General features: G+C 58.4%; 1 protein-coding gene across 4 annotated transcripts in view; it reads right to left on the bottom strand.

Annotated features, from left to right (window-relative positions):
- MYO7A (myosin VIIA) overlaps positions 1 to 24,156 on the bottom strand; it is an 82,352-nt gene that overhangs the window by 20,467 nt on the left and 37,729 nt on the right. For all 4 annotated transcript variants that reach the window (XR_006885082.1, XM_046638154.1, XM_046638155.1 and 1 more), the window contains 17 exons: positions 18,471 to 18,608; positions 16,432 to 16,590; positions 15,912 to 16,004; positions 13,661 to 13,755; positions 12,106 to 12,190; positions 11,328 to 11,546; positions 10,763 to 10,870; positions 9,397 to 9,606; positions 8,821 to 9,024; positions 8,422 to 8,598; positions 7,833 to 7,922; positions 6,598 to 6,725; positions 4,245 to 4,371; positions 3,392 to 3,511; positions 2,675 to 2,848; positions 1,570 to 1,797; positions 132 to 302 (listed from right to left, as the gene is read on the bottom strand). Coding sequence is in view for 3 of the 4 variants with exons in the window: in XM_046638154.1 (XP_046494110.1) it covers positions 132 to 302; positions 1,570 to 1,797; positions 2,675 to 2,848; positions 3,392 to 3,511; positions 4,245 to 4,371; positions 6,598 to 6,725; positions 7,833 to 7,922; positions 8,422 to 8,598; positions 8,821 to 9,024; positions 9,397 to 9,606; positions 10,763 to 10,870; positions 11,328 to 11,546; positions 12,106 to 12,190; positions 13,661 to 13,755; positions 15,912 to 16,004; positions 16,432 to 16,590; positions 18,471 to 18,608 (2,526 nt within the window). In the remaining variant the exon portion in view is untranslated. The remainder of the gene's footprint in view (positions 1 to 131; positions 303 to 1,569; positions 1,798 to 2,674; positions 2,849 to 3,391; positions 3,512 to 4,244; positions 4,372 to 6,597; positions 6,726 to 7,832; positions 7,923 to 8,421; positions 8,599 to 8,820; positions 9,025 to 9,396; positions 9,607 to 10,762; positions 10,871 to 11,327; positions 11,547 to 12,105; positions 12,191 to 13,660; positions 13,756 to 15,911; positions 16,005 to 16,431; positions 16,591 to 18,470; positions 18,609 to 24,156) is intronic.

The following is a 24,156-nucleotide window of genomic DNA, read 5'->3' as shown; positions in this document are numbered from 1 at the left end:
CGTCCCCCAGCAGCCTGATGGGCAGACACCTGTCGGGTGAGAGCTGTGACCCCTCTGATTCCCCAGGTCCTTGCCCCTCGGCCCAGGTCACCACAGAGCCCGTCCTCCAAGACCCCTCGCAGCCCTCCTACTTTCTTGTGGGCAGCAATGGCCAGCTGGGCCCACTTCTCAAGCGTCTTCAGGGGCGTGATCTCACGGTCGGGGATGTAGGTGGGCACGAGGCTCAGGAGGCGCTCCAGGATCATCTTGGAGCCGTAGTCCACAAAGTACTGCTGGGAGGCCAGCTCGGCCAGGTCGTCCTCCTAGGTGTCAGGGCGGGGAGGTCTCACACACACACCCTGTAAGAAGCCCCTCCAGATCATAGCACCTGCCAGCCCCTGCCTCCTGTAGTGCTCATAGCCTGGCCTTTGGGACCTGTGCTGTCACCGATCCTGGTGGAACCATGAGCTCCCTAAGGGCAAGGCCACCCTCTTGCATTCTCCTGGGTCCCCTCAGCATCAGCACAAAGCTGGACCCTGCCCAGGGGGACACGAGCTGACCCAGACAGACCAGCCAACCCATCAGTAATGAGTCAGCCATGACATTCTCAGCCCCGGAAGAGAGCAACTGGGGCTGACAAACAAGAGAAGGAGAAGGGACTGCCCTGGAGAATGGGGGGCCTGGGTACCACTAGAGATGGCTGGAGTGAGGGGAAGGCATCACCACTACTGTCTCCATCACCATCACTTCCCCACCCGTTCAAAGTACTGAACAAACAGTAGGCTGAATGCTTCAGGGGGCCAGATGGGCCCTGGGCATTTGCCCCTTCTCTGCCTGGGGCTGGTGGACGGAGCCCCAGCGATGCCTGCCCGGGGCTTCCTAGGGCTCTGGCAGCAGAGGCAATAGAGAAAGGCTCTTGGGCACCTTGAAGGCAGTAGGCATTTTCCAACTAGTTCAAAGTATTTCAGAATTTTGGCAACTGATATGGCTGCATTATGCATTCTGCCCGAGTATCAGCTCACCACCATTACCAACACCAACACCACTGCCATCCCCAACAACACCACTGTCACCAGCAACACCAACACAGCACCATCAGCACCACCTACACCATCATCACCACCAACAACAACCATCCCCTTCATTTCCATCATCCCCATCCTCATTCCTCCATCAGTATCACCAGCAGAATCATAAGTATCATGAGAACCCTCATCACCATCATCATCAAAATCAAAACAACCACGTCGCTCCTGTCCTCAGGAGATAAAAGGATACCCATTTGCAAACTCTGGTCTAAAGATGAGTGGATCTCTAACTCCTTCAGAGCAGAGTTGTCCAGACTAACTCAGAACAATTCAGCAAGTTCTGAAGCACGTACTCCATACAATCACTGTAGTCACGTAGGAACACCTCCCACTGGCAGATTTCGGGCTCTTCTTCAAAGCCCTTGCCCCCATGGGTGGTGTTAAACCCAGGAGAAGCCTCAGTCAGGCCAACCTCCGCATTAGCTGATGGTGGGTCAGATTCAGAAAGAGGTGGCCGTGAGCCAAGCAAGCTCAGCCAGAAGATTCGCCCTCACTCACTTACCTTCTCACACCTGTACTCCCCGAACTTGACCCCTCGCACCACCTGCTGGTAGATGAGGTTGGTGGCCACGTTGTCTTCCGAGGGGTTGTGCCAGGGCGTGAAGACCTCTTTGCGGAAGAAAAGCCTCCACGGGGCATTGCGCTCCTGCGCCCCCTGCTCCTTGGCATACTGCTCACACTGGGAGATGGCGTCCATGACGTGGTCACTGCCACTGCCCAGGGAGGACACCTGGGGGCATAGGGCTGGAGGTCACCTAGCAGAAGGGTGAGCAGCGAGGGAAGGACTACGGAGAGCCCACAACCGTGCCAAATGTTCTCGTTCAAATGGAGAACGAGGCTCAGAGAGAGGCAGGGATGCGCCCAGGAGGCAGACCAGCATGGGACCCCAGGTCCCAGCCACGGGCTCTGAGTGGCACAGCCACATAGCTCCTGTTTCCTAGTGTAAGCCTTATGTGAAACCCCAATGGACCACGGTCACTGAAAACACAGGAGGTAGCTGTAGGTGAGAAAAATCCAGGCAAACTGGGTCAGACAACATGGTTCTGTCCCTGGACCTGCTGAGGTGGGGGCACCTCTGCGGTGTGTGACGTTGCTGGGTGTGGAGGCCAAACCACCCACCCCCAGGTCCAGGTCAGCAGAGAAGGCTCCAGGCCCAGATGTGCCCCTGGGACACACACACTCCAGGTGGTCACTAACAAGTGAAAAGAAACCCCCATAGCAACCTAATAAGGAGTTAGATTCCCATTTACAAATGGGGAAATCGAATCTCAGAGAGTCAAGTGGCCGTGTGCCCCTCCAGGGGGCATGGCTGTCTCTGCCACGTTCTTTCTCCAGTGCCAGAGGATTCGGCCTGGGCAGGCGTGACCGAAGTGAGTTCTGGGTTTCAATGCACAGTGTACGGTTGGATTTTTTTTTAGATGCTAGATCTCCACATTCCTAATGAGTCAGGCAGAGCCAGGGTTGTTATCACTGGCTGACAGGGAAACGGAGGCCCTGGAAGGGAAGTAACCGCGCAAGGGCACCTGAGCCAATAGGTGGCAGCACTGGGATCGAGCGGGTGGACAGCCCAGGCTGGTCCAGGAGGTGGCGCTTCAGGGCCGCCATACCTTATCAAACAGGGCAATGTAGAGGGAGAACCCGAAGCGGTCCTTGAGCGAGATCTTGTCAGCCAGTGTGTTGCAGAGCTCCTTGGCTGTGGTCGCAGAGTCCGTCAGCAGGGTCTTGGTGGTCCCGTCCATGAATGTGACGGGCAACATGATGGGCTTCTTGGATTTGGTGGCCTGAAAGTGACCAAAAGAGTTTGTGGGAATCGTTTCACTTCAGACCAGCTCACTCTCTCTGCATTCCTGACTCCCTGCTTCCTATGGGGTTGGGGCTGCCCCAGAACCCCCAGACTCCAGCATTCCACTGGGACATTGCCTGTCCCTGGTCACAGCTGTGCTCCCCACTGGGATAGGACCCTTAGGGTCCCTGAGCCAAGGCACTGGGGCTGGGAGGTCGGGCATTGCCACATGCCAGGAGCTTCTGTCCTCTCGTCACGTAACTATCACAAAACCCTGTGAAATGGGTACCGTTATTGCCATGTTGCAGATGAAGCCACTGAGACACAGAGGGAATGCCCTGCCCAAGTCACTTTGACCATAAAGCCAGCAGATGGTGTCAATCATCCACTGGGGGCTTTCCTGTTCCAAGAGGCCTGGGATTCCAGAACTTTAGGGTGGGTGCTTGAAGAACCACAGAATCCCAAAGCAGGGAATCTTTCTGGGGCACTGGAGACACACGTGCACACACACACACACGCCTGGGTGGGGCCGGGGCCGCACCTGCAGCTCCAGCCAGCTGGGCGGCTGTGTCCGTGTCCCATTGACGAAGGTCCTCCTGAGCCGCTCCTCACAGTACGGGGCGTAGCCAGGCGGCCCCCCGTGGATGAAGTTCCGCAGGTACTGCAGACAGAGGACCAACTGAGGGCGCCCCACCCTGGCCTCCCCACCTGGACGGTCAGAGCAGCCTCGCCAGGTCTCCTGCCTCAGGTCCCTCCACCCACACTCAGGACCTGATCCTCAAGGCACGTCCGCCCATGCCCCTCCTCTGCTTTCCGTGGCTCTCACTGACCTTGGGATCTAGGCCGCATGCCTCAGCCCAGCAGCAAGGCCACCACAATCTGGCCCTGTCTAGTCTCAGCCCACAGGCGACACCCCTTCCTCACAAATGTAACTGCGCCTCTTCCTCAAGGGCCCACCTCCCTGATGCCTCCCACCTGGGCAAGTGCTTTCCTCCCCACAGCGCTGACCAGCTGGGTTGGTCCTGCTGTCACCTGCTCTGCCTCTGTGTCCCCAGCACCCAGGGCCTGGCACCAAGGAGCAGTCAAGAAAGTGACTTGATGAGACGAACTAAAGTGCCTGCTCCAAGACGCATGAGGGTCCAGGAGACGCTGCTGTCAAACTCAGTCTCCTTGTAAATGAAATGGGGCTGAGCGGGGAACAGAGGGCAGTGCTGGGCGCCTGGGAGGACGGCCCAGGAGGATGGGCTGGGGGGAGACTGTGAGGCCTGAGACATGACTCAGGAGGCGCCTCCTTACCAAGCCCCTCTTGGCTTCTCCCCCTCGCTCTCTCCCCTCGACGCCAGGCATGCGGTCCAGCTCCCCTTCCACCCCAGGAGGCCAGGCGCCTCTCCTACCTTAACGAACTTCTCGGAGGGGGCGAAGCAGCCCACGCAGAGAGACATGAGGATCCAGCCCCGGGCATAGCTGCTCTTGGAGGGGTTGTGAGTGAGCTGCTTGCTGATCTGGCAGTAGATCTCATCCCTAGGCAGGCCAGGGAGCAAGGAAGGGTGACTGCCTCAGAGGAACAGCCCCACCCCTCCCAGCAGCAGGCGGGACACACTGCTGTCCTCTCCTACTTGCCTGAGACCACCCAGGGGGGAGGCGGGGTGGGGCCGGTGGGGAAGGCTGAGCCCAGGGCTCTGGGGAGCTACTGGAGAGGGTCTGGCTTTGGACACAGGCTCATCAGGCAGGAAGCATGTCTTTGACTCCAACCCAGATCCATGCTGGGGCCCCAGGATCCAGAGGTGGTGTGGGTCCTGCTCTGGCACACAGTGGCCACAGCCACCGGTGACCACTTTGCTGAGCAGCACGGGCTCCATCCCTGCCTCCTCCCTCGCCAGCTGGGTCACCCAGGCAGGTGAGTTCAGCTCTCTGAGCCCAGCCCATAGTCATAGCAGCAGGTGCAATTTCTACTAATGGCACCCGGCGGAGCAGAGACAGGAAAACATCTGGGGAGTTTCTCTGGGAGATGGAATGAGTAGGGACTTCAAGTTTATCTTGATAAACTTCTGTAACGTTTGAATATTTAAGTGGCCACGTATTATTTTCATAATCAGGTGAAAGCAATGAAGGAAGTATTTTGGGGTTTTTTTTTAAAGGGAAATTATAGGATTGCTGTGAAGAAACACTAGCCGAGGCGTGGAAAGCCCCCGGCAGGGTGCCCGGCACAGTAAACCCTCAATAATGCCCGCCCAGCTACAGTGTAGCTGCCGCCTGGTCAGGGGCAAAGCAGGACCCACAGTGAAGCCGTGACCGCCAGGGGGCGCCCGCGGCCGCTCCTCCCTCCCTGAAGGGCAGGCCTGGGCAGGAAGGCAGGGCAGTCCCATTCAGCATCTCCTCAGTTTTGAGAGTTCACAGACCAGGGCAACTCCAAAATAAATTCTGAGGGTGCTAACTTTTTAGCACAATAAATAAGGACATTCAAAACACGCCACTTATACACACAGTCTGCTCACGATCTATCTCAATCATTTCAGAAACAAAGGTAATTTTATATCCAAAAATAGGAAGGGTGAAATCTCAGAACAAAGATCAGTCCTTCAAAAAAGTCAAATTTAGCTTCAGAAACATTCTTATTTTTCCCATCATGTCACAGACCAGTGAAACTTTATCACCTGCCACTGGGAGCCCCTGACCCCATTCACTTTATGGACAGAGAGATGGAGTGACCGAGGCGGAGAGAAGGGAGGGATCCACCGTGGTCCCTCCGGGAGTTGACGCCCCAGCATTCTGACTCCTGGTCCAGCATCCCAGCTCTGTGTTCTCTAAGATGTGACAACTCCAGGTCTGATGTGAGATAATTAGGCGGAAAATCTTGCCCCTTAAACACAGCTTGGGCGGCTACCTTTTCTTCCTAGAGGCCGGTGACCCGGGTGCTATGCCCGTCTCTGGCGAGGTAGTAACTGGCCTCAAGGAGCAATGGAAGCCTGGCTGGAACGCAGGAGGTCTGGGAGGCTACTGACCCCTGGGCAAGTCTCTTCTCCTCTCCGGACCTCAGTTTTTCCCTTGGTAAAATGGGGCTCAACCCTCCCCCGCCCGGCTCCATCCTGCTGTCGTCCCAGCATGCACGGGTTCAGGGCATCAGCTCTCCTCACTGACCATCCTGTGCAGAAGGAGTTCTCAGAAAAGTCCTATCCATTGTCCCTCCACTGACCCAGCTGAGCTGAGTCCTCGATCGCTTCCGGTGACTCCTGGATCCTCTCCTCTCCTCCCCAACACCCCAGGGGCCTGAATAGAGGCCTCTGCCGGGCCTGGGTGAAGGAGGCACTTACAGGATTCCAGTCATGCTGAGCACGGTAACCCTGCCCATGGGCCTGTGTGTGGGACACTGAGGGTGAGCTGGCAGGATGGGGTTGAAGCAGAAAATGCAGGTCAGATAATGGTAACAGCAGCCACAATTTACTGAGCACCTGCTCTGTAGGTCCTGTGTCAGACACCCCATAGTTTTATCCGCCCACAAGCCGTGAGTGGGTACTGTTACGTATTCCCTTTGCAGATGAAAAACTGAAGCTTAGAGAGATGAAATAACTACCAGGGTCACACGACTAGCTGGCAGCACAGCTAAACCCGGCCTGTTCAGCTTAATCTGTTGCTAAGGTGACAGGCACAACGCAGCCACCAAAAGCTTTTCAGGCCCACACTCCAGGAAGAGTGGGCTGCCTCCCCGCCAGCCGCCCCTCCCTGCGCCCCAGCCCCTCAGGCGCTGACCGGAGTGCTGGCCGAAGGATGCCGTTGCCGATGATGAAGTGCAGCTTCTCCAGGTTGGAGGTGGGCCGGTCCTCCAGCATGCTGTTGCCCTGCACCGTGGACTCCCCGTCGTGCAGCCTCTTGGTCACCTGGCCAGAGGGAGGGGACAAGGCTTGACCAGGGAGGGTGAAGTGAGGGGCCCTGCCCCGTGCCGAGTCTGCCCTCCCCCGGGAGCAGAATCCCAGAGGGGCCAGAAGAGCCAGCTTCCTGCCACTGTCATACCCTGAGCTCTGTCATACCCCCACCAGTGTCATACCCCCGGCCTGTGCAGAACAGACATTGACCCAATGAATGGGCCACACGACCAGGGAGCACTGGCCTGGTGCCACCCACTTCCGGGGATAAGGCTCCTCTGCAGCTGTTTGACACCCACCCATGCCCCCAACCCAGGGAAGCCCTTTCAGCCAGGACTGAGACCTGCTCCCCTGACTCTTGGTGGGATCACTGTTTCTCTGGGGTGGGATCCAAACACAACTCTGACACCCAAAGTACATCCCAGGTTCCAACCACCCGGTCACCATCACCGTCACCAGTGCCCCTGGCCCCTGCGTGAACAACCCCAGGCCTGGGTTCTCACAGACGCGTTTCTCCTCTCTGGTCCCACACAGCCCACAATGCCACCCCTCGCTCTGCCCAGAGACACGCAGTGAGTGAAAGGGCGAGGGGTAGCAGAGCCCCTGCAGACGGGAGGGGTGTGGGAGGTCCTCACGCCTGCTGGGCACACACAGCCATCATTTCACGCCATCTTGCCAGGGACCCATGAGTAGGGGTTTTCTTCCCTGGGCCTTTGCATACTAAGGGGCGGGGCTGGCCTTCAATTCTGGGGCTACGTGGCTGCAAGACTGGACTTGAGCTTCAGACACAGAACAGGACAGGGGCGGAGGCAAAGCAGGCTGTGGAAGCCCGGAGGAAGAGGCTGACTCTGCTGTAACGGGGCCCAGCAGGCAGGAAACGTCCTCCCTCTCACCAGCTGCCACGCCAGCCCTCCCCAGCTCTCAGGTCCCCTCCTCTGGGAAGCCCTCCCTGACCCGGCCCCAGCCCGAGCTCACTGCCCTGTCTGCCTGATCACTCCCCACACTGTCCAGCCAGGACCCCTGGGGACAGGAAGTGTCCGCTCCCACTCCAGTCCCCGTGGGTCCCGAGCCCAGCCTTGCCCCAGCCTGAGCCACCTAAGGCAGCCCGGGGTCTGCTCTGACCTCCTCCGTCAGTTTGGACTTCTTCTTCAGGGTCAAGTGCACCAGCTTGTGCCTCACACTGCTCTTCTTCTGCCCCTCGGGGAGCTGGGCCTGCAGGACCAATAGGGGTCAGGGTCAAGTGACTGGGCCCAAAATAATGACAAGAGCAGCTGACAACAGGGCTGTGCCCGGAGGACTGTCTCACCTTCACACTAAGGGTGATGAGGTGTTCCCCACGTTGCCACCCCCTCCCCACCCCCCCCCAACATCTATCCCACCAGCCAAGTGACAGGTGGGAAAACAGACTCAGAAAAGCATGGTGACCTGCACAACACCTCCCAACAAGTCCACAGTGGCGCTGGCTCTGACCGCAAAGCCCGTCTGCTCTGCATGTGGCCTCACTCAATCGCGGTCAGCACGTTACAGTTTACAAAATGCTCACACATTTGTTCCCACAAGTAGACAGAGGAGAGCAGGGGTCGGGGAAGTGAGGCAGAGGCCAATTTTAGGTAGGCCGCTCCTTCTGCTGAGGACCCCAAGGCTGGGGATGCTGGGCAGCCCTCCCCACTGGCCTGGGAGGGACGTCTACCAGAGGGCACCCGGGCCTCACCTCGCCCTCACACTGCAGGGCCTGCAGCTCCCTCTTGTATGTCTTCTTGCCCAGGGTCTCGTAAATCTTGGTCATGACAGGGATCTTCTCGCTGCCGTCACTCATGGCCGTGTGGTACTTGGGCTCAGGGAGGTCCCCCATGAACCGGAGGATGGTGATCCAGACCGCCAGGGCCGCCTGCAGACAGAGCCGCCGAGTCAGAGAGCCCGGGCACAGCATGTTGCTAAAGCCATCAAAATAACCCGGGGGTTTGGGGAGAGGGCTGGAGAACCCGCGGGCGGGCCCCTGAGCTGAGCGCGTTATGGGGGTTCCTCAGGATCTGGCCCGTGAGGCCCCATCCGTGCACAGCAGGGACCCGCCACCTCAGCAGCCACACTGCCAGCACAGCGCAGCCCTCACCAGCTGGTCGCCCTCGTCGTCGTGGTACAGCAGCGGCTGCTTGAGTGGCCGCCGAGTGTAGGTGTGCGTGGTCGTGCCCTGGAAATAGGTGGCAGCGAACTTGGCAAATTTATACTCCGAGAGGTCCTCCTCATCCTCGTCGGGCAGGGGCAGGGCCGCATCCAGGTCCTCCTCCACCATCTCCCTCCGCCCGCGTTCCAGGTCCTGAGGAGACAGGAGGGGTTCCCTGCCGGGGGGGCAGACTCAGGGCTGGGCTGTGGTCCCCCAGCCTGTCCCTGTGGGGCCAGCCCTTCCTCCACAAGGGTGAGGCTGTGTCATCCTGTTCGCTACCCAGACAGAGCTTGACCCATAGTAGGTCCTCAATACATGAACGAAAAAAGTTTGTGAATAGCGTGGAGGGGAACACTGACTGGCTCAAGGTCACGTGGCAGGCTGCTGGCTGGACAGGGCCTGGGACTTGTGGCCCCTGACCCAGGTCATCATTGCTGCCTTCTGCTCAGAGGGGACCAGGTGGACTTTAAAAGGGTGCAAGTGGAGGGAAGGCCATCACTCTGGGGCCTGTCCCCAACCTGGTACCTCAAAGCCGCTAGGTGCCTGGCCCTCCTGGCCTGGCAGGCCGCCCGAAGTCCCCAGGAAGCCAAACATCTTGTCCACCATGTCTGAGTGATTGATGGGCTCATGGCGGGCCCTCTCCATCTGCTCCAGGAGCTCCTTCTTCCGCCGAGCCTCCTCCTTCTCCTTCAGCTCCCGCTCCGCGTCCTCACGAGCCAGTTGGGCCAGGCGCTCCTGGGAGGGGGGGGTGATGCAGAGGAGATGGGTGTCAGCACCTAGGGCCATAGCATCGGGGAGCAAGCCCTGCTCAGGGAGCCCCAGAGAGCCCTGCGGCAGCTAGGCCTCAGTCCCAACCTTCACCTGGGGCCCTCTGCCCGGGAAGGACTGAGTCTCAGCTTCTCCATATTGGGCCACGCCCAGCTCAGCCCTCACAGTCCACTGCAGCCAGAAGCCCAGCCCCAGGCCACAGAGAAGCCTTGAGACAAGCCTAGAGAATAGTGCTGCCTGTCCTTGGGGCTCAGCGGGGAACTACCTCCTCGGGGAAGCCTGCTTATGCCTCCCCAGCTGGAAAGGACCACACCCACCCAGAACTCTCACAGTCATCGTTTCAAGAATCTAGACCAGGGCCGCCCAACAGAAATAGAATGGGAGCCACGTATGTAGCAGCTACGCTTAAAAGAGTAAAAAGAAACAGGTGAAATCAATTTCAAAAATATATTTTATCTAACCTAATAGTTCCAAAATGTTATCTCAACATGTAATTAATATTTTAACAATAGCACTGAGATATTTTATATTCCTTTTATTTTCTATTTTTTGAGGAAGATTAGCCCTGAGCTAACATCTGCTGCCAATCCTCCTCTTTTTTTGCTGAGGAAGACTGGCCCTGAGATAACATCCGTGCCCATCTTTCTCTACTTTATACGTGGGATACCTGCCACAGTGTGGCTTGCCAAGCGGTGCCATGTCTGCAACCCAGATCCAAACCTGCAAACCCCAGGCCGCTGAAGCGGAACGAGTGAACTTAACCACCTGCGCCACTGGGCCAGCCCCTATATTCCGTTTTTTCCTTACTAAGTCTTCAAAACCTAGTGTGTACTTTACACTGTGAGTGCTCTGCCACTTCATGGGCTCAGGAGCCAGGCGGCTGGTGGCTCCCCCACAGGGTGCTGTCGCCCCGGCTCAGGCTATTTACCTGGGCGTCACCTCCACGCTCCTGAGGGCGTAGACCCTCTCACTCTGGAGCCACTACCCCTGTCCTCTGCCTGGCACAGGACCAGGCACCCATGCAGGAAGGAAGGAAGGTCGCGGGGACAGAGAATCCGCGGTGCTGGGGGAAAGCTGCTGAACCAGTGAAAGGGTGTCGCAGGTGCTGCCGGCCTCGGCTCACCTGATGCTTGCGTTCGGCCTCCTCCTTGGCCTTCTTGGCGCTCATCTCCTTCCGGAGCTTCTCCTCCTCCGCCAGCCGCATTTTCTCGGCCTCCAGGCGCCGCAGGTACTGAGGGAAGGGGCAGCCAGGTGGGCACCGAACCACGTGTAGCTGTCACGGTGCTTCCCGCCGGCTCTGCCCCACCCCACCCTCACTGAGTTCTGGGACTGAGAGCGACTTTGCCAAATAATTTGGCAGAGAGGTAAACTGAGGCAGCTGAGAAGTTCTCCCAGTCACGCAGGGAGTTGGCGGCACTGTTGATCCCAAAGCCAAACCTGGTTGGCCTGGGCCTCCCAAAGACTCAGGAGAGTGACCAGGGCCCCAGCCCTGCCCTTGGCTGGGAGGATGGCAATGAGGGGGTCTGGCCCCACTTTTGTGCCTTCCTCAGAGGAGGCGTAGCCCTCTGTCCCCTCATAGGCCTCAGCCAACAAGCTGGGTGATCTGTCTGAGGTGGAGCAGCACCCCACGGAGGACACACTCTGGTGGGGCTGGGAGCCGCAGGTGCGGAGGAGTCGGGACCCCTCACCTCGGCCCTGAGGCGCCGGTACAGCCTGCGGGCGATCAGGCCCCGGGCGTAGGCCTGCACGGTGAGCACGGCCCAGAGGCGGTGACGGAAGGCCCTGCGCACCAGGTAGGCGCGGCAGCGGGCCTGGAACTCGATGATGTGCCGGCGGGCCAGGCGGTACTGCTGGTGCAGCTTCCGGGCGCGGTGCAGGGCCTGCAGCCGCAGGAAGCCCAGCCGCATCTGGAAGGACAGCCGCCCGCTCAGAGCCCGCTCCAGCCCGGCCCCGCCAATGGGGGCGTCCCTGCGCTGGGCTCCCTCTCTCACTGGCAGGCCCCGAGGGCAACAGCTCTCTCTTCTCTCAGAGGAGGGCGCCCCAGAGTTAAGCAATGTCTCCTCTCAGAGGAACGTTCCCTAGGGAGTGGCCTTGGCTTCTCCGGAAATGGGGACCCCCCCCCCAGGGACCTCCAACCTCAGATCAGAAGCTAGTCTCCCTCCCATCCCCAGCCCCAAGTCCAGGCTGCAGCCCCAGTGCTCTGCAGAGGTCCATGTGAGCCCCCACTCCCGGCCTCCTCCCAGGTCTGTAATGACCCAGGTGCTCATGACCCACCGAAACACTCCAGGAGGAAAGCCGCAAACATTGCTGACCAGAAGGGATGAGCCACAAGGAGCAGACAAGGACTTTGGGCCGCGGCAGGGCAGGAGGCCAGCCAGGCCAGGCACAGGTAGTGCCTGCTGCCATGGCAATGAGGCTGAGTTCAAAAGCTTCCTGGGGGAGGCAGCGGCCCCTGGGGAGGCTCACCAGCTCGTAGTTCCTCCTGCAGTTGTGGCCGCGCCAGTGCCTCTGGATCAGTGTGGCGGCGTTCTTCAGCTTCAGGAAGTTGGACCTGAAACAGCAGGGACGCAGGAGGATCTCGGAGCAGAGTACCAGGGCCGAGGCAGCCAGGGTACGGGGGTCTGGAATCGCGAGAGCAGGGCCAGTGCCAGCTCTCTTTCTCCAGCTACGCAACCTTGGGCAAAGGCGTATAACCTCTCTATGCCTCAGCTTCCTCACCTGTGAAATGGGTAGACTGATAGCTGCCTTGCCTGCCTCACAGGCTAGTCACAGAAACCCAGTAAGGTAGGCGTTCAGAAGGTGTTTACTGAATGAATAAGGGTGTGAATAACAAGTAAATAAAATCTATAAAAGGTTAAAACTTTTGGGGGCAGCCCAGTGGCATAGCAGTTAAGTTCACATGTTCCACTCCGGCTGCCCAGGGTTCGCTGGTTCGGCTCCCGGGTGTGGACATAGCACCGCTTATCAAGCCATGCTGTAGCAGGCATTCCACATAGAAAGTAGAGGAAGATGCTGTAGCAGGCATTCCACATAGAAAGTAGAGGAAGTTAGCTCAGTCTTCCTCAGCAAAAAGAGGAGGATTGGCAGCAGATGTTAGCTCAGGGCTAATCTTTCTCAAAAAAAAAAAAAAGATCAAAAGCTTTGAACGCTGTAAACATCACGTATTACTGACTAACGTCTTCATTTATACATGAGGAAACTGAGACTCGCTGAGGTTGGGACTGAGCTCATGTCATCTGACGGACTCTGAGAGCAGTGCCATCCCCCTGCACATGCCAGTTGGCTTCTACAGGACAATGGTCACCTTGGACCTGATGGAGGACAAAGAGACCACAAACCAAACAGCAGGTGTCTGCTGAGTGTAGAAACAAATAAAGGAGGAGTGAAGGGTGGATGTGTCAGCGTGTGAGGGAGCCCACAAGCCACGCCTGGATGCACTGAGAGCAACTGTGGAGAGCATGGAGAGATGGGCGGACAGACAGATGGTTAAATGGACAGGTGGATGGATGGACAGATAGACAGATGGATGGACAGACGGATAGATGGTGAAAGGGAGGGAGTGACTAGATGAACTGCAAAAGGGGCAGGTTGTGGGATTTTTGTGGAGCCTGAATCACACTCCAGAGTCAGCCCTGCCATTTGTGAATTGTCACAGCTTGTCCCTTACGTGGAATATGAGACACACTTTGTAATTTATAAAATCTCAAATTTCCTCTGTAAGAAATTTCATCAGGCATCCAAGACCAGCAGAGTGGCCATGTGTGTGCACCTCACATATCTACGTGTGCGTGCTTGTATGAAGGTGAGCGTACTGTGTTGTGTGTTGACGGGAACAGGTCTGTGTAATCATGTGTCTGTGTGTTCATCAGTGTCTGCACGATCGTGTGTGCATGCTATGTGTGTGCACATGGTGCGCATGTTTATTCCTAGTGTTCATGTGGGGGGAAGAGAGGTGAGCCAAGCACACGCACACACATCAATGTGTGGGCTGAGGTGGGGAGGAGCTGGGGCTGGCAGGTACCTGTCTTTGAACCCCCGGATGACCTTCTGGAGGAGGATAACTCTGTCGGTGATGGCCTTGTCCCGCTCCACCTCCAGCAGCATGTCGTGGTGGTCCTGCAGGGCAGAGCTCCTGAGCGGTACCCCCACCAATGTCTCCAGTCCCAGGGCGGAGGCCGCCCCAGGTGGGCCCTGTCCTTCACTGGGAGCCCAGGCCTGGGGCTCAGTTGGGCCCCACAAGCTCCCAGCCCTGCTCTGGCCCCATGGGGCAGCCTCCTGCAGCCACTAATACAGAGAAGGGTAACTGTGGCTGTTTCCCAGAGGTCCGGGTGGGACAAACGGAGCAGGAGAAGCCTGATTCAACCAGATGGGATCAGAGGGCCCCACAGGCACACACTCTGGTTTCAGCCCAATCCCTTGGGCCATCTGTGCCCAAGCTCCCACTGTTCTAGATGTCTCTGTCACATTGGCCCCTGACCTGAGCCAGGCCACCGTCCTTTCTCTCCAAGATCTTGGCAGCAGCCTCCAGCCAGTGTCCTGGCCCCTGGTATTCCCCCCTGGATCTCCCTCATGGGGGGATCTCACAGGATACCCCACGGTTCCCAGGATCCAGCCTGGTCTCCTCCCCTGGCACTTAGGCCCTCCACGATCGAGCCCTGCTACCTTCTCCAGCCCTCTCTCCTCCTCACCCCTGCCGAGCCCCCAACCCTCACTTCGGTTAGACGAAGCTCCATCATTCATTCAATACATATGAATCGAATGTCTGCACGTGCCAGCACTGTGCCAGGTGCTGGGGTGGGGCTGCAGTGAGCCATGCAGACCTGGGCCCTGCCCTGGGGAGGCTGAGTCTCATGGGGGTCTCAGACAGTCACAGAGAGTCACAGACCACATCACTCGTGGACAGGGCCCGGCACAGGGGAGCTGCTCAGCCAAGGCTGAACGAATGAATGAATGAATGAGAAGCGGGCGTTGGACTCTCAAAACTACTGCCCATTTCTGAAAAGTCCAGAGAGGTCAGGATGGGGACGATGATGATCCTCAGAGCTCTCCGGCACTGGACACCGTTGTGCTGCACACCCTCCCTCACACACACAGGCTGGGGTCAGACCAACCCAGGCTGGAAGCCCTGCTCTCTGTTCAAGGTCAGCACCTGACCTTGGGCAACTCGCCTCTCCTCTCTGAGCCTCTGAAATGGGCAGAATAATGCTACCTCACAGGGCTGCCAGGAGGACTAAATGAGATCATGGACAAAAAGCCCCACTCGGGCCTGGCGCACAGAACGCGCCTTCCAGGTGGCAGCTGTGAGATGCACAGGCAGTACAATCGACACACCTTTCTGGCGAGGAAACGAAGGCTCAGGATGACGAAGGGATGGGCCTCTGGCCCCTCAGCCGGGGAGGGATGAAACTAGACCCCAGGACTCCCTCCAGCTCAGGCTGGGCGCCTCCCATCCCTGGATTGCCCGAGCCCCACCCACACCGGAGGAAGGAGCCCTGCCCTGTCACCCAGGACAGCCAGAAATCTAGTACAGCGGAAATGGAAAGAGGGAAGCTGGCACACTGGGAGCTCACGCTGACCCCGCTGCAGCTGCCTCGCCACCACCAGCTCCCAGCAAGCTCTGCTCCAAGGCCAGGACTCCCCATGGACCAGCTTCCTGCTCCCAGCCCTGGCTGCTCCCCAACCACCCAGCTCCCTGTGTCCTGACCAGGCTGGGATGGGAGCCAGAGGAGCTCCACGTGCATGCTCAGGGGGGTGGGAACGGGTCTCCTACAGAGCGAGGGGGTGGCCCATGGCCGACCATAGCCTAGGATGAACCCCATCTGGCAGGAAGTCACAGAAAGGGACCTAAAGATACACTCATGAGCCTCCCCCGCCCCAACACACAGGTATATCTCATCTTACAGATGGGAAAACAAGGCTCTGAAAGGGCCAGCGACCTGCCCAAAGCCCCAGGGCAGACCCCACAGGGTCAGGACTGAATCCAGGACTCCGTGGTGAGCCCACCTCGGGCCTTCCATTTCCTCACCCACATCCAGTGCTCTGACCCGACCCCCAGGTCATAGATGGTCTCAGTACCAATTTCCCCTCCGCCACCAGAGACTTGCCCCACACCGGCTCCTCCCGGCCACAGCTGCAGGGCAGGAGGACTGCACGGGGCCAGCACTGCCCCCTCTGCGGCTGCACCTCTTCCACAGAGGCCAGGAGGACCCGTCCCCACCACGACGGTGAGTTCACAGCCCCCCAAGTCTGCCAAGGTCAGAGGCTATGCTCACCTTCAGGAAGATCTTGGTTCTGCCAATCTGCCAGTCATCGTGGGTGCCCAGCACAGCCTCGGCCATGCGCTGGCATGTCCCCCGAAGGTCGTCCTGGGGGTGCACAAGGGAATGGGCAGCCCAGCCAGTAGAAGACCACCTGAGTGTCCCTACTGAGGCTGGGAGGCAGGGCTCTGGCTCCAGCGCTGCCCCCGACTGTCTGTGTGACCCTGGCCGGGTCCTGCCCTCTCTGATCCTCAGTTTTCTCCTTAGCTTAGTTGGATGATTTCAAAACCCTCTCCCACATCTAACATCCAGGGCCCACTCGGCAGCCCTGATCTTGTTCATTACACCACATGTGTGAATTTGATGTCAGCTGAGAGTGGCAATCGAAGCCCTCAGATGCACTCCAGTGCCTGACCCCCAATTTTCCCAGCTGTAGCTGAGATGGATGAGGTGATGCTCCAATGAGAAAACTGGGGCCCCGTCCAGCCCAGAGCTGGGACCCTCCCTCCCAGTGTCTGTGCTCCCAGCCCTGCACCTGCTTATAGGCCGGCTTCACCCCAGGCAGCAACACTCGGTACCGCTCCACGAACTCCACGAAGCTGTAGCGGATGGGGTAGCCAGCCCGGCGGATTCGGATGGTCTCCATCATCCCAGAGTACCGCAGCTGGCGCACACACAGGTGCCGGTCGAACAGCTGCCGGGCACAGGGCCAAGGGCATCAGCGCTGGAGGCTCCTGCTGGGAGGCCAGCTCTGCTCCGCATTCTCCCAGCCCCAGACAAAGGCCCAGAGAGGCCAAAGCCACACAGCACATGAGGAGCAAAGGCAGGAATGGACCCAAATCTGCAGTTCAAACCCACAAGCAGCACAAAATGAGACTCTCACGTGGGGTGAGCTGCATGGTTTGGGGGCACAGAGGAGAGATGGCTTAATTCCTCTTGGCATATCTCAAGGGGGCTTCATGGAGGAGGCGGTCTTTGATCTAACCCTGAGAGGAGAGAGGGCACTGGGGCCGGGGGTGGGGGGGGGGGGGGGGGCAAGCATGTGCAGAGGTGCAGAAGCCTGAAAGCGAAGGACGCCGCGGGGGACTCACGGGGACCGAGAAGGCTAATCCATGCCAAGACTATGGTTGTGCAGTGGTGGGTGCCCTGCACAACCCCAGGGACCCCCTTCATATTACAGCCATCATAGATTTCTAGTTACTGAGACAACTTTCTGGCTGCTGACAGTAAGGTGCCTTAAGGAGGAGACATTTTTTTTTTCTAATGGGCATAAAGTTCTTTTTGTGATGGCAACAGGGCAGGCCTGGCCCCGGGCTCCCAGAAGGGTTGGGGAGGACCTCAGAGGCCAGACTAGTGGGGCAGCAGGGAGTGACCAGGTCAGATTTGCATTTGAGACCCAAGTCTCTCACTGCAGGGGAGGAGAGGCTGGAGGGGGGTGGCAGGAGACCAGTGAGGAGATCCTGCTGCAGATGCTGAGGTTTGGGCCCAGAGGAGGTCCCGGCAGCATCTGAGAGCAGGAAAGACAGTACCCAGCTGCCTTGGCTGGTCCCTGGCCTCAGTCCCCAGACCCTCTGCCTTAGAGGGGCTCCCTGGAGCCCTCTTTGACCCTCATGTCCCTGCAGACCACGTCCTGAGCCCCAGGGAGACTGGCCAGCCCACTCTAGGCAATGTTTCCAGGCAGGGGGCTGGGGGCAGGGGGCAGGGGCAGGGCCAGCAGGAGGCTTCCAGGAGGCTTCCGCCACCTGCTTCCTCTCCCTCCAGGCACTTTCCCTGGCCCAGATCTGGCCTCCCGCCTTCCTTCCCTCCCCGGACCCCTCAGGCCCCAGCTTCCCCCTGGGCCTCTGGGAAGAGCCTTGTGGTAAACAACACCTCCCAGAGCCATGGAAGGAGAGGGCCCCCAGTGAGGAGCGGCCCAGGCTCCTGGCTCTGCAGCCTCAAGCCCCTTAACGTCCTTGAGCCTCTAGTCCCGCATCTCAGATGTGGGGCCATAACAGTCCCTCCCTCTTAGACCATCGAGAAGGTTGAATGGGGTTGCAGAGGGACAATCTGGCCTGTGCCGGGCACACAGAAAGAACCCAATAAATGTTATTCAGAAGAGCCAAAACAGAATGTTCCCAACCAGCCAGAGGAATCCAGGAAGGCTTGAAGGAGGAGGTGGTGGTTGTCCTACTGAAGGAGAAGGGGCTTTCAAAGTGGGGACCACAGCAAGAACCATGGCTGCCACTTACTGAACACCTCCTAGAGGCCAGGCAGTCTGCTGCATTATTGCCCGGAACACCCCCAGGAGGTGGGTAGGATCTGCCCAGTTTCATCTGCCCAGTGAGGAAACTGAGGCATGAGAGAATTAAGTGACTTGTCTCCAGTCACCCACCTTGAAGGTGTTAAGAGTCAGGATTTGAACCTGCGTGGGGCCCGCTGCAGAGTCCAGGCTCGTTCCAGGGCACCTGCTGCCTCCAGTAAATCGGGACCTTGCAGTTCCCAGAGACGACCAAGTCTCCCACCGCCCAGCCCCCGCCCGGCCCTCCATCCCGCCCCACGCTGGTCCCCGCTGGCCCGGCGGGCCCGGCAGCTCACCATGGGTTTCTTGAACTCGTTGGGCTTGATGCAGCGCACAAAGAAAGGCTGGCAGGCGCCCAGCGTGCGCATCAGCAGCTCCAGGGACCGCTTGAACTGGCTGCTGAGTGTGGGCGAGCGCTTCCTGGTCTCGGCGCCCTGGGGGACGGACCGGGCGTGGGAGGGGCTGGCCGGGCCCTCAGCCCTCCGGGAAGGGAAGCGGCGGGGAGGGCGCTGGTCAGGGCCCGAGGGAGAGCCGCCGGCCCAGGCAAGCGGCGCTGGGGTCTTCCTGTGACCCGCCGGGTCTGGGTTGGAGCTTGACCCCACCGGACGAACCCGTTGGGGAGCCTCCCAGGACCTCCAGAGGTGTGGCGTCTGGGCCAGGAGGAGCGCTGCACGCGGAGCAGGAGCCTAGGGTTCTCGCCCTGGTGAGCTGGATGACTCCGGGTGAGGCACAGCCCCTCTCTGAGTCTCCCTCCTTCCTTCCCACTATAAATGAGTGGCCGGACTTGGTCACCTTGGGACATAGAGGTCGTCTCTAGGGACAGGTTAGACAGACCTAAATTCAAACCCTGGCCCCACGACACCCTAGCTGTGATCTCGGGCAGGTCACTAAACAGCGCTGACCTTCAGTTTCCTAAGTGGGAATGGTGCCATACATCCAGCTGACGGGGCTGTGAGGAGGGTGGGCAGGGCGCGTGTTGGTAAACAGCAACCTGGGAACCGGGATGTGTGTGTGTGCGTGCGTGCGTGCACGTGGGGGTGTGTGGCAGGGTGCTGCCTGTGCCCCCTCCCCTCCCTGTGGGATTAGCAGGTCAGCAGCAGGCTGGGAGGGTGGCCCCATAAGCCGCTGAGAAGGCACCCAGCCGGCCTCCCACTCTGCAGCCCCCCGAGGCCCAATGAGCCAGCCGCCATGGGTGCGGGTGAGCTGGCCAGCAGCCCCTGCGCTCCCGCCCTGCTGGGCCCTGTCACACGCTGTGAGATGAGGTGGGCTGCTGGGGGACGACCCGAGCGGCAGCAGACGGAAGGCGACCGTCTCAGACGGCTATGGAAAAACTGGACGCTGAAAGCAGGTTGGATTCCAGAGCATTTTGATGTTACCGCTTTCGTGGCAATTTCATGTGGGTGAGAATTTCTTATTGGTGAATTTGATTATTATTGTAAGATTTTATATTTAAATGAGTCATAATTTTATTTGATATCCTGTAGCACCAAAAACCAGCAGTGTGCATTTGATGTCTGGGGCCCGGGGGGAGGGGCGGACAGAGGCGTTGAGCCCGTGCTGACGTTGGACGACACGTCCCCAGACTGAGGGGAACTGGCCAAGAGACAGCGAACACCTGCTGGTCTGAAATGGGCCGCATTTTCCGTTTTAGTTTATGTGGAATATATGCTAGGGTTTTGCCGAGGAAGCTGGCAGTGCTCACACTGGGGTGGGACGAGCGTCAGGTCAGCCCCACGGTGGCCTCAGAACCGCGTCCAGCGGCAGCACTGGGTGACCACCCCACTTGCCTGTGCAGGCTGGGTGTCCTCAGCATGCGTGAGAGCCCCCGCCAGGAGCACACACAGGACACACATTCATACACACAGGACACACAGACACACAGACACACACCACACACAGCATATGCACACACACACAACACACACAGAGCACACCCGTAGGCACACGCACAGCACATACACACAATACACACAGCATACACACAAGCACATACACGCAATACCCATAGCACACACAAACAATACACACATACAACATACACACACACACACACATTACACATAACACACACCCTTCTTTGGTTTCAAACATCACACTGAAACTACTTCTGTCTGTCTTCCCTGCTGGGCTGTGAGCCCGCAGGTCCGCCTCGTTTGTGCCCCAGGGCCTGGCACGCGTAAAAAGCCACAACACTTTGCTGAGCTGAAGCGGTGCTGGACTGGTTCCTAGTGTTCGTGGGCTCGCCAAGATTGTATACTTTCCAGTTGCTCAGGCCAAAAATCTAGGAACCGTCCCCGACTCCTCTCACATCTAATATGTCAGCAAATCTTATTGGCTCTACCTCCAAAATGAAGCCGGAGTCGGACCCTTCTTACCACTTCCCCCGTTGTCAGCCTGGTCCAGGGCGCCAGTATGGCTCTCTCAGATTATGGCAATCACCCCCAAACTGGCCTCGCTCCCTCTGTCCCCCACATTCCACACTACCCCCCACTGCACTACAGACACAGCAGCCTGAGGGAGACTGTCAAAACACAAATCCAGTCACGTCTTACCCAGCTCCAAACCCTCGATGGCTCCCCAGTTCACTCAGCATGAATACCAAGGTCCTTGTAAGGACGAACAAGGCCCCGCAGAGACTGGTCCCCGTTTCCTCCAGTCTCTCCTCCACCTCGCTCACTCCCTTCCAGCTGCTCCAGCCTCCCTGCTCTTCTTGGAACACACCAGGCAGGCGTGGGCCTCCAAAAGCACCTTCGGGCTTTCACACTTGCTGTTCTCTCTCCCTGCAATGCTTTTCCTCCAGAATGCCCGTGGCTGGCTTCTTCACCTCCTCATCAACTTCTCAGTCGAGCCTTTCCTGACCCCCACTCAAAACCGCAAGCCCCACCACCGGCTCTCCTCCCTCCTTAATTTTTCTCTGTCTCCTATATCACCGTCCAACATACTATATATTTTACTTATTTTATTTGCTTCTTAACTATTTCCCCTTCTGCCAGAATGTAAGTCCCATGAGGACACAGACTTTTTTATGTTTTGTTCACTAGTGTGTCCCCAGGACATAGGACAATGTCTGGCGTGTGACGGGCCCTCCATAAATGTTTGTGACTGAATGCAGGAACGAGCCAATGGGAGCTGTGAGTGGCAGGGTCTGCTCTCACTGCCCTGGGTTTCTGCCCTAGGTAGTTTTATTTCATTGAGGGGAAGGGCTGTCCTTTCTGATATTCATTGTTTTCTGGGATAACCTGCAGGTATTTGGGGATTGGGGGACAGGCGGAAGTCAAAAGGCTAAAGGTCAGTGTTAAATGACTCCACGGAGGAGACCTGAGGGGCAGACACCTGAGCGTGCGGTGAACGGGGCTGGAAGAGTGGATGGGAGAAGGCACCTGCACAAGGAGTGAACAGGAGTCCTGTGGACTCCGGGCCCTGGACATGTGACTGGGGTTAGACATCAGTGGGGGGGTGTACAATGCCCTGGAAGAACCCCCATCCTCGCCGCTCACCATCCCTCCAGCAGCAGTGGCTGGGGTGGGGCCGCCCGGGGGAGGCAGACACAAGAGTCCAAGGATGGAGGTGCAGGGGTCGGGGACCTGCAGGACGGGCGTTCAGATCCCTGGGAGGAGGGTGCGGGCCTCCAGCCTGAGGACAGTGCTGCACCAGAACTCTGTCCTCGGATAAACTGACCTACTCACTCTCCCTTCACCAAGCGGATTTCCACTTCCCTTTACAGAGCCATCATGTTTCCAGCAGTTACAAAGCATTCTCTCCCTAGAGGGGACACTTACAGAGACAGCATAGTACAGTGAAAAGGGGCAGGGACCTGAAAAGCCTCACTCCAGCCCTCATTTGTATGTGACCTTGGACAAGTCCCACACCTCCCCCAGGCAGACCTGGGTCCGATCCCTGTGTGTCACAAGCTGTGTGACCTGGAGCAAGCACCTTGGCCTCTCTGAGCCCCAGCTTCTTTACCTGTAATGTGGGGGCAGTAGACTCACAGGGTTGCTGTGTAAGTGTGTAGCTCACAGCGTGGCCCAGAAGAGTAGATATCATTGGTATCAAATTTGTCCTTGCTGTGTTCTAATTCTGTGCTCCCAAAACTCCCTCAGGAGTGGGCCACTTCCGGAGACCCTGTGGTTCCTCAACCGGTGGGTTCTAGTGCCAGGGTCCAGGGGAAGGGGCCTCAGAACAGGAAAGTTCAGGGAGAGAAGCCTCAGAACAGGAACCTGGATGCCTCCCGGCGGTTTGGAAGCGGAGAAGGGGTAGGAGGAGAAGATGGGTTCGATGGTTGTCCAGGACTACCCAAGATCAGGAGGAAGGGTGGACCTGGGTAGGGGGCTGGGGACCAGAGGAAAGAACGAGGGAGAGCCCAGAGCCATACCTGGCTCACGGGTGCTGCGACCCTACAACACTCGGGCTTTGGGTGGGAACTGCTGGAGGCTGGAGCTTCAGTGCCCAGGGTCCCTCTCTGCTGGTGGCCCTACATTCATCTTTTCAGCGGCTGGGCCACAGTGTTGGACAGGGGTGGGGGGTACAGAGCCGACCCACAGGCAGAGGACAGAGGCCGCCGTCCAGGCAGGCTCCCTGACATGCCTGAGGCTCTGCTCAGCTGCCGTGGGTTTCGTGAATCGTTTCAGAATTCTCCGAGGCGGTGGGCAGCAGGGGGATGCCAGACATGCAGGAAGGAAGAGGGACTGAGCATAAGACCAGATGCGGGAGGATGTCAGTATTAGGCAGAGAGGAAACCGAGGGTTGAGAAGAGAGAAGGGAGGCCAAGGGGATGGCAGAGCCACACTGCTGCTAAGGGTTACCCGGCACCTCTGGGGCCTAAAGCACCTGGGGAGCCGTGACCTGACGGTGGCTGCCAGGACACAGCAGGGATGCTGCTCCAGGGCCCAAGGAGGTCCAGGGTGATGACTTCTAGTCCCTGCTCCCCAGGATGTGTGACGTGGGGTGAGTCACACACCATCTCTGAGCTTCACTCCCCCATCTGCCAATGCAGAAAATACCACCGCCCCTCCTGCTCCACAAGGTTATCAGAGGGTCTGACCAAGGCTCAGATGGAGAAATGCTTCACAGGGCCTGGTGGGAGGAAGGAGCAGGACTTGATGCCTCAGGGAGACTCAACATGGGCGCAGGGCTTGAGAGACAGGGGTTCAAGTACCCGCTCTGCCCCCGGTTCACGGGGTACGCTGGACAAGTCTTGCCTCTTTTTCTAGGACTCAGTTTCCTCCTTTAAGAAACTGAGATGCCTGCAGTACACAAGACTAAAACCCAAAAAACAAAACCACTCCACAAACCACGCCACAAAAAAAACACACTCCAAAAAAAAGAAAAAGAAGAAACAGCCAGCCCTTTCCCCAAGCCTCAGCGCCTCCCCAGGGGCCGCCGAGGCCTCTCCCACCATCCTCTGCCGGGGCCGGGGTCTTTTACCTTCGCAGCAGCTGCTGACTGGCGGAGGGTGCCCGATGAATAACCACAGAGAAACTATGCCAGGAACCACAGTGCAGGGCGAGATGGGGGGCAAGGAGAACGTGGTGGGTCAGAAAACGGAGGGCCAAACCCACCAGGGAGAGAGGAGGATGCTCAGGGCAGAGGTCTGGGCTCCTGGGGGCCAGGACAGCACGGGCACCCGGACAGGCACCGAGGGGGCAGCCGCTGTGCCTTCCTCGTGAGCCCCTTGACGCACCCTCCAGGAAGCAATGGGATGGAGGAAAATAGGAAATCAAAAGGCATACACTCCTGCAGGAAACAAGTCCACCAGACCACCACTCTAGGGACAAAGGCAATGCAGAGGATGGAAAATTCTCCACCCCCGTATGGGTGCAGGGCTGGCGCAAATACACCCTCTGTGCCCGTTTCTCTGAACGCCCACACTCATCCACGTCCTCGAGGCTGGACATGCTCCCTTCACCAGCGCTCCCTGTTAATGGCTGGAGGTCCCAGGAGGGGGGACCCCCAGGGTAAACAGAGTCCTGATCAGGCTCCGCT

Source organism: Equus quagga, chromosome 14, assembly GCF_021613505.1.
Source record: "Equus quagga isolate Etosha38 chromosome 14, UCLA_HA_Equagga_1.0, whole genome shotgun sequence".
Taxonomy (NCBI): domain Eukaryota; kingdom Metazoa; phylum Chordata; class Mammalia; order Perissodactyla; family Equidae; genus Equus; species Equus quagga.
This window is presented reverse-complemented; position numbering and strand designations above follow the sequence as displayed.